The sequence below is a fragment of the Danio aesculapii genome, chromosome 19 (genome assembly GCF_903798145.1).
Source record: "Danio aesculapii chromosome 19, fDanAes4.1, whole genome shotgun sequence".
Lineage (NCBI taxonomy): Eukaryota > Metazoa > Chordata > Actinopteri > Cypriniformes > Danionidae > Danio > Danio aesculapii.
Window position 1 is genome coordinate 28,446,676 of NC_079453.1, and position 13,753 is coordinate 28,460,428.

The 13,753-nt window shown below is 37.3% G+C and overlaps 1 protein-coding gene and 1 long non-coding RNA gene across 2 annotated transcripts in view; both read right to left on the reverse strand.

Moving 5' to 3' along the window:
- Nucleotides 1-1,943: 1,943 nt before the first annotated feature.
- On the reverse strand, nt 1,944-3,562 carry LOC130246194 (uncharacterized). The gene is made up of 3 exons (XR_008839410.1): nt 3,491-3,562; nt 2,595-2,654; nt 1,944-2,503 (listed from the first exon to the last, which is right to left on the reverse strand). It is a non-coding gene; the product is annotated as an uncharacterized LOC130246194 (long non-coding RNA).
- An 8,429-nt stretch (nt 3,563-11,991) lies between these two features.
- Nucleotides 11,992-13,753, reverse strand: part of sh3bp5lb (SH3-binding domain protein 5-like, b) — a 28,191-nt gene continuing 26,429 nt past the window's right edge. Inside the window, exon 6 of the mRNA XM_056479077.1 lies at nt 11,992-13,725. Within this exon, the coding sequence (XP_056335052.1) occupies nt 13,102-13,725 (624 nt within the window). The 3' untranslated portion in view covers nt 11,992-13,101. The remainder of the gene's footprint in view (nt 13,726-13,753) is intronic.

A 13,753-nucleotide genomic window follows, 5' to 3' on the forward strand; every position in this document is an offset into this window, starting at 1 on the left:
CATAATGAAAACCAGAAAGAGAAAGGGAGGGAGGGGGGATGCAAGATCTCTGGTTACAAACGCTATCGGTGGCACCTCATCTTTCAGTTCGAACTCAGCTGTCATCTCGGAGGTCTCTTTCACAAACTCCCACATCTAATGTCACCTTCACTCTCTGCAGTCGCAAGGAAATTAGTCTCTCACCTTAAACTGCCCCCATCCTCCCTTTTACTGCCCTTTCAACATGACAATTATCACTTTTTTACATCGCATTCATCCTCGCTCGCACTCCTTTCTCTCCCTGATGGCTGCTTCTATGAGTTCTCCACTCGATATTTATATCATTGTTAAATAATTAAAGGCTGAAGATGGAGGATGATCTCCTCCCCTCATTCTCTTTTCATTACGGAAGTCCTGTTCCTCCAGCTCATCTGATAGATTTCAGGTAGCTGGAGTGGCCCACTGCTCTCGGCTCAACATTCGGCCTAAAATAACCAAGAAAAACCTGGGAACTCGCCATCCGTCTTGATTACAATTACCCAGCAATTCAGACTCTTTCAATGTAACTGGTAATTAGTGGTGTTTGTTAAGCCAAGCATAGCTATTACTATTGCTTGTGAGTAGGGCTAGCAATTGGAACAAGCCCGCAGGACGGCTTAGCAACAGCATAGCGATTCCCTGGCAACTGCCCAGGACAGCTCTCGACTTTAAGTAAGCAAACGTCTCATCTTCTGTAGAAATGTACATGATGTAGTTGTGTCAAGTAAAATCTCTCTCAATTTGAAGTCTATCAAGTAACTGAGGTTTCCATGTGCTACCAAAACTGGAGGGCAGCTGCGGCTCAATGGTTAGGCAAGGTCAGTCCTCCAGAGTTTTCTTCCAACTCTAATCACACATGAAAAAGCTAATGGAACAATGATCTGTAATAGAGTACACTTACCCAACTATGACAACTTCCGCTACTAAGAAACCTGGAAACGTGAAAAGAGGGTCCAAAAAAATGGATGGATATGTGGATGGATGGATAAATAGATAGACAGAACGATAAAATGATAGCTCGATGGATTGACAGAGCAACAAAACAATGGATAGATGGACGGACAGATGGACAGATTGATACACGAATGGATGGAATGATAGATGGACAGAATAATAGATCGATCGACTGACAGATAGAGACTGAGACAGACAGACAGAGGCCCACAGGTTGAAACAAAATGGGGTGGAAAATACCCATAATGCTGTGTGAGAGTTTGCGCACAGCGCCTATCCACTAGTTGGCATTCACAGTGGAATCCTATTAGGCTGTGTTTGAATTTGCCTACTGCTCGAGTTGGTACTACATTTTAATTTGAATTTATTACAGAACCATTAGAATGGTAGGTTCTATATATAGTAGTAAACATTCGAAGAGGATAAAAGTTTTTCAAAACTGTCCTAGAAAAGAAATGAGTGTTGTCAGAAAGTTTTAGGACAAGTTTGACGAAAGGATTTGATCCACTTCAAATGTTAACTACTGTAGCATGAATCCGAGTAGTATGAATGGAATTTGGATCAAACTTGAATGGAATGAATGTAACTTACTACATCCGCCATTTGTCATTGTCACGTGACCTACCTGCATCAGTTGTGTCGCTTCACTTCTATTCACAAATTCTCTCGCTTGGGATGATGTGATAGTATAACATCAATTAAATGTGCACTTCAGTATCTCGCTAGTAGTAGTAGGTCCAGGGGCGGACTAAGGCTAAATTCCAATTCTATTTTTGTACCCCTACCCCTTCCCCATGGCCCTTAAAACCGAGTGTGAAGGGGCTTCAAAATTTACCCATAAGAAATGGGACAACGTCTTCATATTTCATCGCAATCTCTTGCTTCAAATGAGATCAGTTGATCGGGACTGCTGTAGTTATTCCAGTTGCTTTATTTTTGGTATTTATCTTCAAGAAATCACTGAAGGCAACAACATCATGTTATCATGACAATATAATGTGGCAATAAAATCGTAACTATACCGCGCATTTACACTGTGGGCATATTCATCTATGTAAACACACCAAAAACAACATTAACATTATAGCAGACACTGTAAAAAGCTAATTTCCAGTCACTAGACATTTCTGACAGGGTATTCGAGTGTCATCGAGAAATCTTAATCATTTGTTTTATTAGTAATACAGCTTGCAAAGTGTCAAATAACCATCACAGAATTCACTAATTCAAACCATGGTTGACAGGACTCAAAACCATTGTTGAAATTTTGAAGTGGCCTCCAAATAACCCATCACAGAGAAAAAAAAATGTGTGTGTCACTCCCTGTATGCCTGAAAGGTGTCCCCTTGTCAAGCACCAAGATGTTATCAGAACATCCTTCAAAGCCTGTAGGTTATGAGGTGGAGTTGTCATAGATCGAACTTGTTTGTCCAGCACATCCTTCAGATGCTCAACGGGATTAGGTGTGTGGAATTCAGAGGCCACCCTTCAATATATTCTTTAAACCAATTCTGTGACAGGCTGGGTTATCCTGATGAAAGGAGACAGTATTTAGGTGGGGACAGCATACGTCAAATTAAAATCAACATCAATGAACGCAGGGTTTCCCAGTGTCTCATTACCCAGAGCATCACACTCCCTCTACTGGCATGTCATCATCTTACAGAGCATCCTGGTGTCATCTTGTGGAAAAAAAAAACTGTTACAGTTCACTGTTACCAGATCACATTCTGACGCTTGCATGCCTATTAAAGGCACTTTAATTAGTCGATCAATAGATAGATTAAGCAATAAAAAGATTGATGGATGGAGGTAGACCTGGGCGAAATGACAATCTCAAATCAGTATACAAGTAATCTAATATCCTGATAACGATACACATCACAACATATTCAATCAGTTAATACTTACAGACGGAAAGGACTACTACTTTTTGTCAATTTCAAATATAAGCTCAATTATGTACTTGTTCATTTATGGTTATTTTTCTCATTTTATGTAGAATGTCTGGGGAAATGTTTGATTGATAATCTAGAAATATACATTAAGTATTATTGGAATATAAAACACTTTTTAAAACTACCGATTACAAACCAAACATAAAATATTTAACATAAATGTACTTTCAAGCTTGCAACTTTTTCACCATGCTTGTTATTGAGGCATCCAGATTGCTCATGCAAATGATGAAAAAGTATTACAGTAAACAATCTATTTTGCGACTCTCTGAAATAAAGGATAGAGCACAATATGAAACGATAGACTATTTATTTTGTCCATATGGTATATATTGTCATATCGCACTGCCCTAGAAGGCGGGGATAGAATTTGTTGCCTATATGGACATAGATGTATTGGATGCCCACCACCCTGTCACCATTTTGTGGTTTGTCCTCAGACCACTGCCGACCATTATACTCTAAAGCTATGCCTTAATTTGTCCCTTGACAAAGTTGCTAACAGTAGTTATTTATTGCTTCCCATTTCTCCTCCATCTAACATTTTGATTATGGCTTACCATTTAATATACCCAGACCTTAAAGTCCAAGTGAACTGAAAAAGCTCTACCGACTTCAGCATCGTAATGTATTTCCATCTGAAATGGAATATTAAATAGAGGGCAGAGTTTTATTTTAGAGCTCATCTTGAATTCTCTCAGTCTCAGCAAACTGACTTGAGAGATAAAGTCAGACTGGAAAATGTCACCTAATGCCAGTTATAATGTCGCAAATGCAAGAAAAATTAGGTTGGCATTGTGAGAAAGTAATATCTTGAGACTTTCAGTCACAATTACGCTTATTGTAGAACTCGCAATTGTGAGATATACAAACAACTGGAAAACACGATTACTAGAAGTAAATATGTTTAGATAGATGTAATAGCAAGAAATATTTGTGACTGTAAGAAACAAAGATGTGAAGAAATGTTGCAATTACAGTCAGAATTCACAATTGACCCTTCGTTAAACCCCGCCCTCTTTAGTTACTGTTGCTACGCCTGTCAAGCTTTCGTGAGTGGCACGTCTATTACAATATATATGAGCCGGTGTCAGACATTCCCAGGGATATAATTAGCTATTTTTGGCAAACAGGTGAGATATCTGAGAAAGCCAAATAAAAAAGGACAGCAGTATGTATTACAGGGGTATATTCATGACATAATAGGAAAATGATTAGAAAATAATTTATTAAAAATTGAAGCTTAAGCCTAGCCGCCTCATACGCTGACCATTCAACAGCTTAGTTCATGCACAGCAGGAGAGGGGAAATTTAAAATAATCTAATAATAACAAATTATACCGCGATTTCTCTTTTATTAGCCAAAAAGCCTGATAGACTAACTGTTGTGCTATGAAATATAGCGTTACTAACTGACGAGGAAACACGAATGGACTGTGCTTCTACATAAGTCATTCATAGAAAGAGCAGCCAGAAAGGGGAAATTTATAGATTTGTGCCGAATATTAGCACCATTGACCCATAACAATGTACAGTACCTATAACTGTCAGTATGTTTGTGTGCTTTTTCAACAGTTTCTATTCTAATTTGCAGTAAAGTGGAAAAAATACATTGAAATGCAAATCAAAGTATAAATAGCAGAAGTGAACATTAAATTTTCCCTACTAGTAAACATGAAACTGACAACAAATATAAAAGCAGACACTAACCCGCTATAACGTCATCACCAATGACTAAATCTTCAAAAGACAGATAAAAACATTGATGAATTGTAGCTCTGACATGGGCATGAGGGTTATAAATAATTGAAAAACAGCTGCGGATGAAGTTTAATGATCGCAAGTGCTTAGTTTGTGACATGGGCATGAGGGTTATAAATTACTGAAAAACAGCTGCGGGTGAAGTATAATGATCGTAAGTGCTTAGTTTGTAATCGTATCTCTATTTTGTTGAGTTGATGTGTAATCCAAATATTCGTAACTTGAAACAGATGGAAATATGACTGGATTGTGCTGCTTTTAAAGCCCCTCACACAGCTTGATCAATCGCTGGCATTTCTCCCCTTAGGTTTTAGGTTTTGAAAAGGGGAAAAAAAATTCCACCACCCTGTCCAAACTTTTAGGATACCGGGTATCAGATTTGCACAATCCATATCCACAACGCTTTGGCTTGTTACCCTCGCTCGAAAGCTTGACAGGCCTCCTGCGCGTAGCTACAGTTGCTAAGCCACGATTGGTGTGTGGCAGCTTTCGGGTGTGGCTTAGCAAAAGGCCAATTGCGAGAAATCTTCACCTTTGAATACGGCATTTATGAGAAATAATTTAGCAATTTTGAAATAAAAAAAGCATTTCGACACGTGAAGTCACAATATGAGTGATTGTGTTGCATTACTAGAAACAAAGTAGCAGTTGTGAGATATAAAAATATAGAAATATACGTAAACTGTAAACACAAAACTGGGAGACCTCCACAATCACAAAAAATAAAGCCAAAATCCGAAATATAAATGTTAGATTTTGATATAATATATTAATAATATAAACATTTATTAGGATATATAGACACAAATAAATGAGTAATTGCAGAAAATGTAAAGATTTAAGAGATAAACCTTAACATCACATTTTAGTTAATGTTAAAATCGCCATTTTCAAAAAGTGTCATTCGTAACCATTTTACATTAGTTATGTCAGTTTCGTGGCTAATTCGTAGTTCAGTCGAATGCATAAATATGATTTTTAAAAGGAGGCGTGGCACCCAACCCCACCCCTAAACCAAACCATCATTGGGGGATAAGCAAATCGTACTAAATTGTACGAATGAGATGATACGATTTCATACGAATTAGCCACTAATTCAAAAAGTTACGAATTGTCGTGAAATAGCGCTGGATATTTCAAGGTAACTTTCATGTGCCTTTTCTACGAATAAAATCTTCAATTATCACGATAACATTGTTGCATTACAAAATAAAGTTTCAATTACAAGAGGTGGGAGACGAAGTCGCAGAATATAAAAATGTAATTTTGAAAAACGGTTACAACACAAGATTCGAAGTTGCATTGTTACAATAGCGCAAATTATTATTAAAACCAAGATAAATAAGCAGAAGACGACAGTAGTTGTTAAATTCAAGTTTTAATATCTCTAACTGTGCAATAAATTAACATTTACAGAATAATTTTTCTGTCACGTAAGGATTATTTGTATTCTTCATACATCAGCTTGTATATACACACAATTCAAGTGACCTAATGAATGGAGTGAGACAGCAGCATACTGGATTAACTCTACAGAGCATTGTGTATTTACTATGAGGAGAGGTGAGCAATCTGTACAGGTTACGATGAGGAAAATAGATTTACAGGTTTGGTGGACAAAAACTACAACATCTACATTAAAAAAATTCAGAGTAAGTGGGTAGGATGTAAACTTGCAAACAATACTGTACTGTCCACAGCACGGTTTGTTCAAACAGCTAGCATATTACATGTATATCTGCAAAACACAGTTATGTCATTCATCATTCAGTCGCTCTACTGTTGTTTTATTTACTCAACTTGTCTTGTAAAAATCCAGCAGGACCGAAGCACTTGTAAACTCGTAAACATCTTCTGTCTCTTGTCTTTCTGTGAAGACAAGACCCTCTAATATACCCGGACTGACCTAAAATCATAATACAGCTGTCAAAAAGAACTCAAAAATCAATAAAAACAGTACTTTAGATCTGAAATGTATTATAAATTTCACAAATAGATGACCTAGAACGTGATGCTACAAAACAATACCAACTGACAGCCGAATTAAAGCAATATTCCAGATATTGACCTGGACATGACTGTCAAATACAACATTATCAACAGTATGTGTGTCCTATTACCCATCACCAAAGAAAAGATGTTGACAAGGCTGTCAGTCTCTTAAACAAACTGAAAAAAAAAAGAGTTTAAAGTTACACACTAACAGAGGAAGCTTAAACAGATAGTTCACCCAAAAAATTTAATTCTGTAATAATTTACTCACCCTATACTTGTTTCAGACTTTTAGAGGTTTCTTTCTCCTGTTGAACACAAGAGGAGATATTTTGAGAAATTTTAGAAAGCTGTTACCATTGTCTTCCATAGTATTTGCTTTTTTTTCTTCTTTCCACTAGGTTGCAGTTGGAAGAGGTGTTAGTGAGGCCAGCAGGGGGTGCTCAACTTAGAGTCTGCATGAGTCCTAATGCCCCAGTATAGTGAAGGGGACATTATACTGTTAGTGAGCGTTGTCTTACGGATGACTGTTAAACTGAGGTCCTCACTCTCTGTGGTCATTAAAAATCCTATGGCACTTCTTGTAAAAGAGTAGTGGTGTAACCTCGGCGTCTTGGGCAAATTCCCCTCATCAGCCCTTACCAACAATCATGGCCTCCCAATCATCCCCATTCACCGAATTGGATTTATCACTGTCTCACCACTCCACCAATAGCTGGTGTGTGGTGAGCGCATTGACGCTGTTGTCCTGTGGCTGCTGTCGCATCATCCAAGTGGTGTTGGAGAGACCCACATCATGATTGTGAAGCGCTTTGGATGTATGACCATATACGATAAATGCACTACATAAATACACATTACATTTCATATGGAAGTCAATGTTTACAGGTTTTCAGCATTCTACAAAATATATTCTTGTGTTCATCATAATGGTTTGGAACCTCTCGAAAGAGTAAATAGTGAGCACATTTTCATTTTTTAAAGGGACAGTTCACTGAAAACAAATTATGTGACCATTTACCAGTCTCTCCAGGATTTTGCGATCACTGATTTTTTTGCAAAATAAAGCTCAAGATTTTGAGGATCTTGCATTTTTTCTGAAATACTGCAAATTTTCAGCAAATTCCAGGCCTAGATGCTTTCTATGCTGTCACTGACTACGTTTACATGGACATCAATAATCAAATTATTTGCCTTAATCCGAATAGGATAATAATATGATTGAGTAGCTTCTTGAATGTTCCTTTCATGATCCCGTTTAATATGTTATTGTTCACAGATCAATTAACTCCACTCTATCCACGTTTCCTCCGGAGTTTCAACTAATTTCGGGTCTCATTTTTAATGTGTCTACGTTAACTGCAATTTGGCACATTTTTATTCAGGAACATTTCATGCATGCCCCCCCACCACAAACGAGATATTGGACGCGAACTGCTGGAAGTGTTGTTTTAATGGAATACTGCACGCCGTATGGGGGAAAAAAACCTCAACATTTAGCATTGCGGGTGTCTGTGATCCTTCACTGACTTGGTAGGTGCAGAGAATAACACAATTATTATATAATAGTGCCAAACAGTGTGTATAGACTATCTTGTCGCAAAATGCAATGAAAATCCTACACAATGGTAATAGTTTGATTAAAGTGTTTAAATGTCTGTACTGCACTTCAATAATGCGACTAAAATCAGCATCCTCCACGTCTTAATTCCATTTCTGTTTAGTTCGATTATCACCTTAACCGGATTAATCTAATCAAAAATCACTGTTTACACGATAGACTCTTAATCAGAGTATTGTCTTAATCGTATTAAAATTTAATTATTGGTGTCTATGTAAACATATTCATTGTGACATGCATTTACTCAAAGAAAATCCAGAGTCGAAGCATACCTCGCGTGCTGAACATAAGTTACATTTTCACAGTCACAATTTCCTACAAAATTTACTCCAAAAGGCCACGTAAAACAATATCCAAAAATTTTATGGGGAAATCCCAATGCCCACACACCGTACAGCACAGACCTAGCATGCTGTTATGGTATGTTGTAACACAGTTGTGAGTACTGCGTTCCAGGCAACCATTTATTAAGATTTTTTCCTACTTTATACAAAACAATAAATGTCTAGAATGCCACTAGAATAATGTATTGAGGTTGGATGTGGGATATTTCACTGCTGAAATTCCAAGCTCCAACGGTGTCAAGAATGCAGCATTGATGCTGCAAAGAAATGCAAGAATTGCTGCAAATCAACACAAAAATGCCACAAATGTTGCTGCAAATTTGATGAAAAGCTGAAGAAAAAAGCATTTTAAAAAATCCTACAAAATCCCGGAGGCACTGATTTACCCATGCTCCACTTTTTTCTGTATAACATAAAATATATTGAATGATTTCTACCTGTTTTTATTCTTCATAAATCTTCTTTTGTGAAAAAAATAAAGTTTAAAACCACTTGAGGGTGAGTAAAGTTTCATTTTTGGGTGAACTATGCCTTGAAAAGCTCCAAAGTGAGAGTAACTCACATAGGTGAGTTAGATCTCTAGTGTTCAATCCATTTCTCATTTGTGTTGCTTTTCCCTTTCATTGTGTGAAGTGTCTTTTTTCTCCTGTCCCCTGACCGACTGGGAAACAGCAACCGAGAAAAGACAAGATCAGAGCGTGAGAACTACAAATCCCTGCGGACAGCCTAAAACACCACTTCAACCCCCTTCCTTATTGTTATTCATTAATTTGCAGAGAACATCTGAACCCCTTCTGCTGTAGTGCAGTGTTACAATAATGCCACATCAATCAGCGTAAGTGTGTTAATGCTCGATTATTCTCCATCTGAAAATGGATTTATTATAATGATTCTACATCTTATGCTGCATTCATGCCTTGTCATAATTAGCATAATTTTAGATGAAACATGTGATGTACTTTTTGGAGCTAGGATGAAAATTATGTGTTCCCCAATTTTAATCTGCATGGTACAGGTTTGTAGCTCTCAAAAAAATCTCAGTTTAAAAGATGTAATTATGAACTGTATGAGAATTGAACTCTTATTATAAGCGGGAGTCTCATAATTACGGTTATTATAACATGGCATGAACATACCCTCGGTCAGCATCCCTAGAGAAGCTTTCCCTTCATTTGAACTGTGTTCGGAATTGGGTTGGTATGGAAGCCTGTTTCCACTGTTTTAAAAATTGCAGTTTGATTCAAGTTTAAAATTAATTAATAATTTTTTCCAATTTTTTTGGATCTAATTAAAACAAACATATATATTATGTATACATCAGACTAAAAATGGCTTTGCTAATTATATACACATTCGTTCCATTTGTGTTACATTGACAAGGAACATAAGATTAGGCCTGTCACAATAATCAATATATTGGCTAATTATGTAATACTTTAAGATGACCTCAAAAATGTTTGCCATTGCAATATAAACCATTTCTATGGGGTCATGTCATTGGCCTATGAACATTTCCTGCTTGTCCTCAAACTATTTCATAACTGTAACAAGAGGCAATTCAATCATAACTTAATGTTAAAACAGCTACCATAACATTTTATTTAACATTATATATTTATCAATATGTAGCTCTTTTTGCATTTTCAGAAGCTGTAGAATTTTTTAAACAGGAAATACGTTGGGACCATTGTTTTTGTTTACATCCCTCAAAATGGATTATACACTAACCGGCCACTTTATTAGGTACACCTTACTAGTACTGGGTTGGACCCCATTTTGACTTCAGAACTGCCTTAATCCTTCGTGGCATAAAGTCAACAAGGTACTGGAAATATTCCTCAGAGATTTTGGTCCATACTGAAATGACAGCATCACACAGTTGCTGCAGATTTGTCGACTGCACATCCATGATGTGAATCTCCCATTCCACCACATCCCAAGGAGCTCTATTGGATTGAAATCTGGTGCCTGTGGAGGCCATTTGAGTACAATTAACTCATTGTCATGTTTAAGAAACCAGTGTAAAATCAAGGCTCGTCAAACGAGGCAACGTTTTATTATCTATTTGATTACTTTATCGTCTATTGTCCAATTTTTGTTAGCCTTTGCAAATTGTAGCCTCAGTTTCCAGTTCTTAGCTGACTTGAGTGGCACCCGGTGTGGTCCTCTGCTGCTGTAGCCCATCCAATTCAAGGTTGGACGTGTTGTTCATTCAGAGATGCTCTTCTGTATACCTCGGTTGCTGAGTTACTATTGCTTTTCTATCAGCTCAAACCAGTCTGGCCATTCTCCTCTGACCTCTGGCATCAACAAGGAATTAGTGCCCACAGAACTGCCGCTCACTAGATTTTTTCTCTTTTTTTGGACCATTCTTTGTAAACCCTAGAGATGTTTGTGCGTGAAAATCCTAGTAGATCAGCAGTTTCTGAAATACTCAGACCAGCCAGTCTGGCACCAACAACCATGCCATGTTCAAAGTCACTTAACTGACCTTTCTTCCCCATTCTGATGCTCAGTTTGAACTGTACTGTAAGAGATCATCTTGACCATATCTACATGCCTAAATGCATTAAGTTGCTGCCATGTGATTGGCTGATTAGAAATTTGCATTAATAAGCAGTTGGACAGGTGTACCTAATTAAGTGGCCAGTGAGTATATATTTATTTATAAATTCACAGATAATGTTAAAGTGTTTTTACAATGACATTTACATTCTACCTCGACGGTGTCAGTTTATAATTGTACATTTACCTAATAGGACATGAACCTTTTTAACATCAAGTTATAGAATCACAATAACCTTAATAATTTGCATTATTATGCAAAGTTACATAATCATTATATAATCACTGGCATTAAGAATTTCTCAAAATGACAATAATATCTCTTATCGCAAAAATTTATGTGACAATATATCGCACAACAAAAAGTCTTTATTGTGACAGGCCTACATAAGATACAAAATTGCAACTAAAAATTGCAATAAAGTTGAACTATACAATTGCAACTTTGTATCTTATGTTCCTTGTCAATGAAATGAATGTGTATATACTCAGTATAGTCATTTTGAGTCTGATCTACAGTATATACTGTTTGATTCAAAAAGAATCGGGAACTTTGCGAAGAAGAAAATGAGAGCTAAGCTATTTTTGTCATCGATTTAAGGAAGCTCTGAAGTTTTGAAAAAGTCTTTTTGAATCCCCCTGTATATATATTTAGAATTCAAAGAATTAGATCAAAATTTATTGGAAAAATGTATGAATTAAACGTTTCAATCAATAATCATAAATGAATGAAACATGTAAAGTTGATTTCCTTTTTTATAGATAAACATAATTATAAACTGAACTTTAAAATTATATGAAATTTAGAAATTGTGTGCAATTGCCAGCAAATTTAATATACGATACAGAGTTTTTGGGAAGGTCCTTTTTTTCCTCACAAATTAAGGCTTGATAACTATAATGATACAACAATGATAAAAACGCAACGCTAAAACCCATTTTTGAAATAACAGAACAGAAAAACAACAAAAAAAATAATTTGAATGGATGTTAATAGTTATAATTATAGTTATTGTTAGGGTTATTTTTGAAAAAATTATTCTAAGATTATGATTCTACAATTTTTTACCTTGGACATGTAACATTACATCTCACAATGGGACTTTAAGTCTCACAATGCAAGCTTAATTGTCACTTCATAATTTAAAATTGTGATTTTGTTATACTCTAGAAACAGGCTTCCATAGACAGTGTTAAAATGGATCATGACATTTTTTCAGCATTCTCCAATCTTAAATTAAAGTGCAGCAATAATGAAGCCATTCATTAGTTAATTTCCTGAAAATTGTTTGAGCATCCCAACCAATCGAACAAAGCAACATTGGCTCAACCAATGGGCATATGCTTGGAAGTGGAGCCATCTGTCTAATTAAACAATCCAATTGTTAAGTCTGGCATCGCGTGTCACAGTTTCAGGGTCCAAACACTCTATCAGGCTATTTGGGGAAAACCTTTATTTATTAATATCTATTTTTTTGTTTGTTTATATGCATGCCTAAAATCAGATGGTCAGAAAGAGATACTTCAGTATTCTGGGAGTACAGCGAACACCACGATTTGGTAAAAGATTAATTTAACGTGCGATGTATGACTAAACAATGATCATATTCTCTCGATTCAAATGAGCAGAGGATTGGACCAGGAAACAGTATTCCACATATCATGACTTAACAAATGGATTGCACATGGAGTGTGTTTTGAGAGATTTTTAATATATATTTTTTTCTAACTCCATTTGATGCCACAATTGCTTCAACTTTAAGCAAATGCAGGGTTTTTTTTTAGCCCGATTCATTTGTAGTCAGTTGAGAATCTAGCCTGGAAGCCTGCGGACAAGCTTTACCCCTCCAGAAGCAGTAGGGTGGAGTAACAGGCAACTCTAATTCCCTCACAAACTAACACTTCTGTGGTGCTGCTTCACAAAGCTCTCTCGCTCTCTATCTCTCTGCTGCCTGTCCGTCCCTGAGGCGCCTTTCTCTGCATCCTGTCTCGAGAGGTTTGCCACCTCCCTCACGACTATTCTATCTTCAACCCGAAATCCTCTCTCGCTCTCAGCCTCCTTCTCCTCGCCTATTATGCTGCCGACGTCGCTCAAGTTGCCTAGATGCTCCACAGAATCAAACTTCTCCAAATCAGAGGCGATGGTTTGCAGACTGATGACTGACATGGAGTCTGACCCCGCCCTCTCTGCTCTCTCTCTTTGGCCCCACCCCGCCTCCCTGTGTTTCTCCACCCACTGCCTGGTTTTCTCTTGATCTGCCCAATCGTTATCCATCAAAGGATTAGCCACCACCCCTGCATAAGCCCCAGCTTGGATCACACCCTCAGACTCTGCCCCAACTGGAGAGCTCCGCCCACCCCGGGCTCGGTTGCGCTCTCTGGCGGCCCGGATGCGCCCCCTTTGTGCATGGATCTGCTCACTGATTTGCTCAAGGTTGCGGAGGGCAACCGAATATCTGGTCTTCACCTTCGCCACTCGTTCCTCCAACAGGACCACTTTGGACTTGTGCTCCTGTTTATGAGTGGTGATAGACATGGCA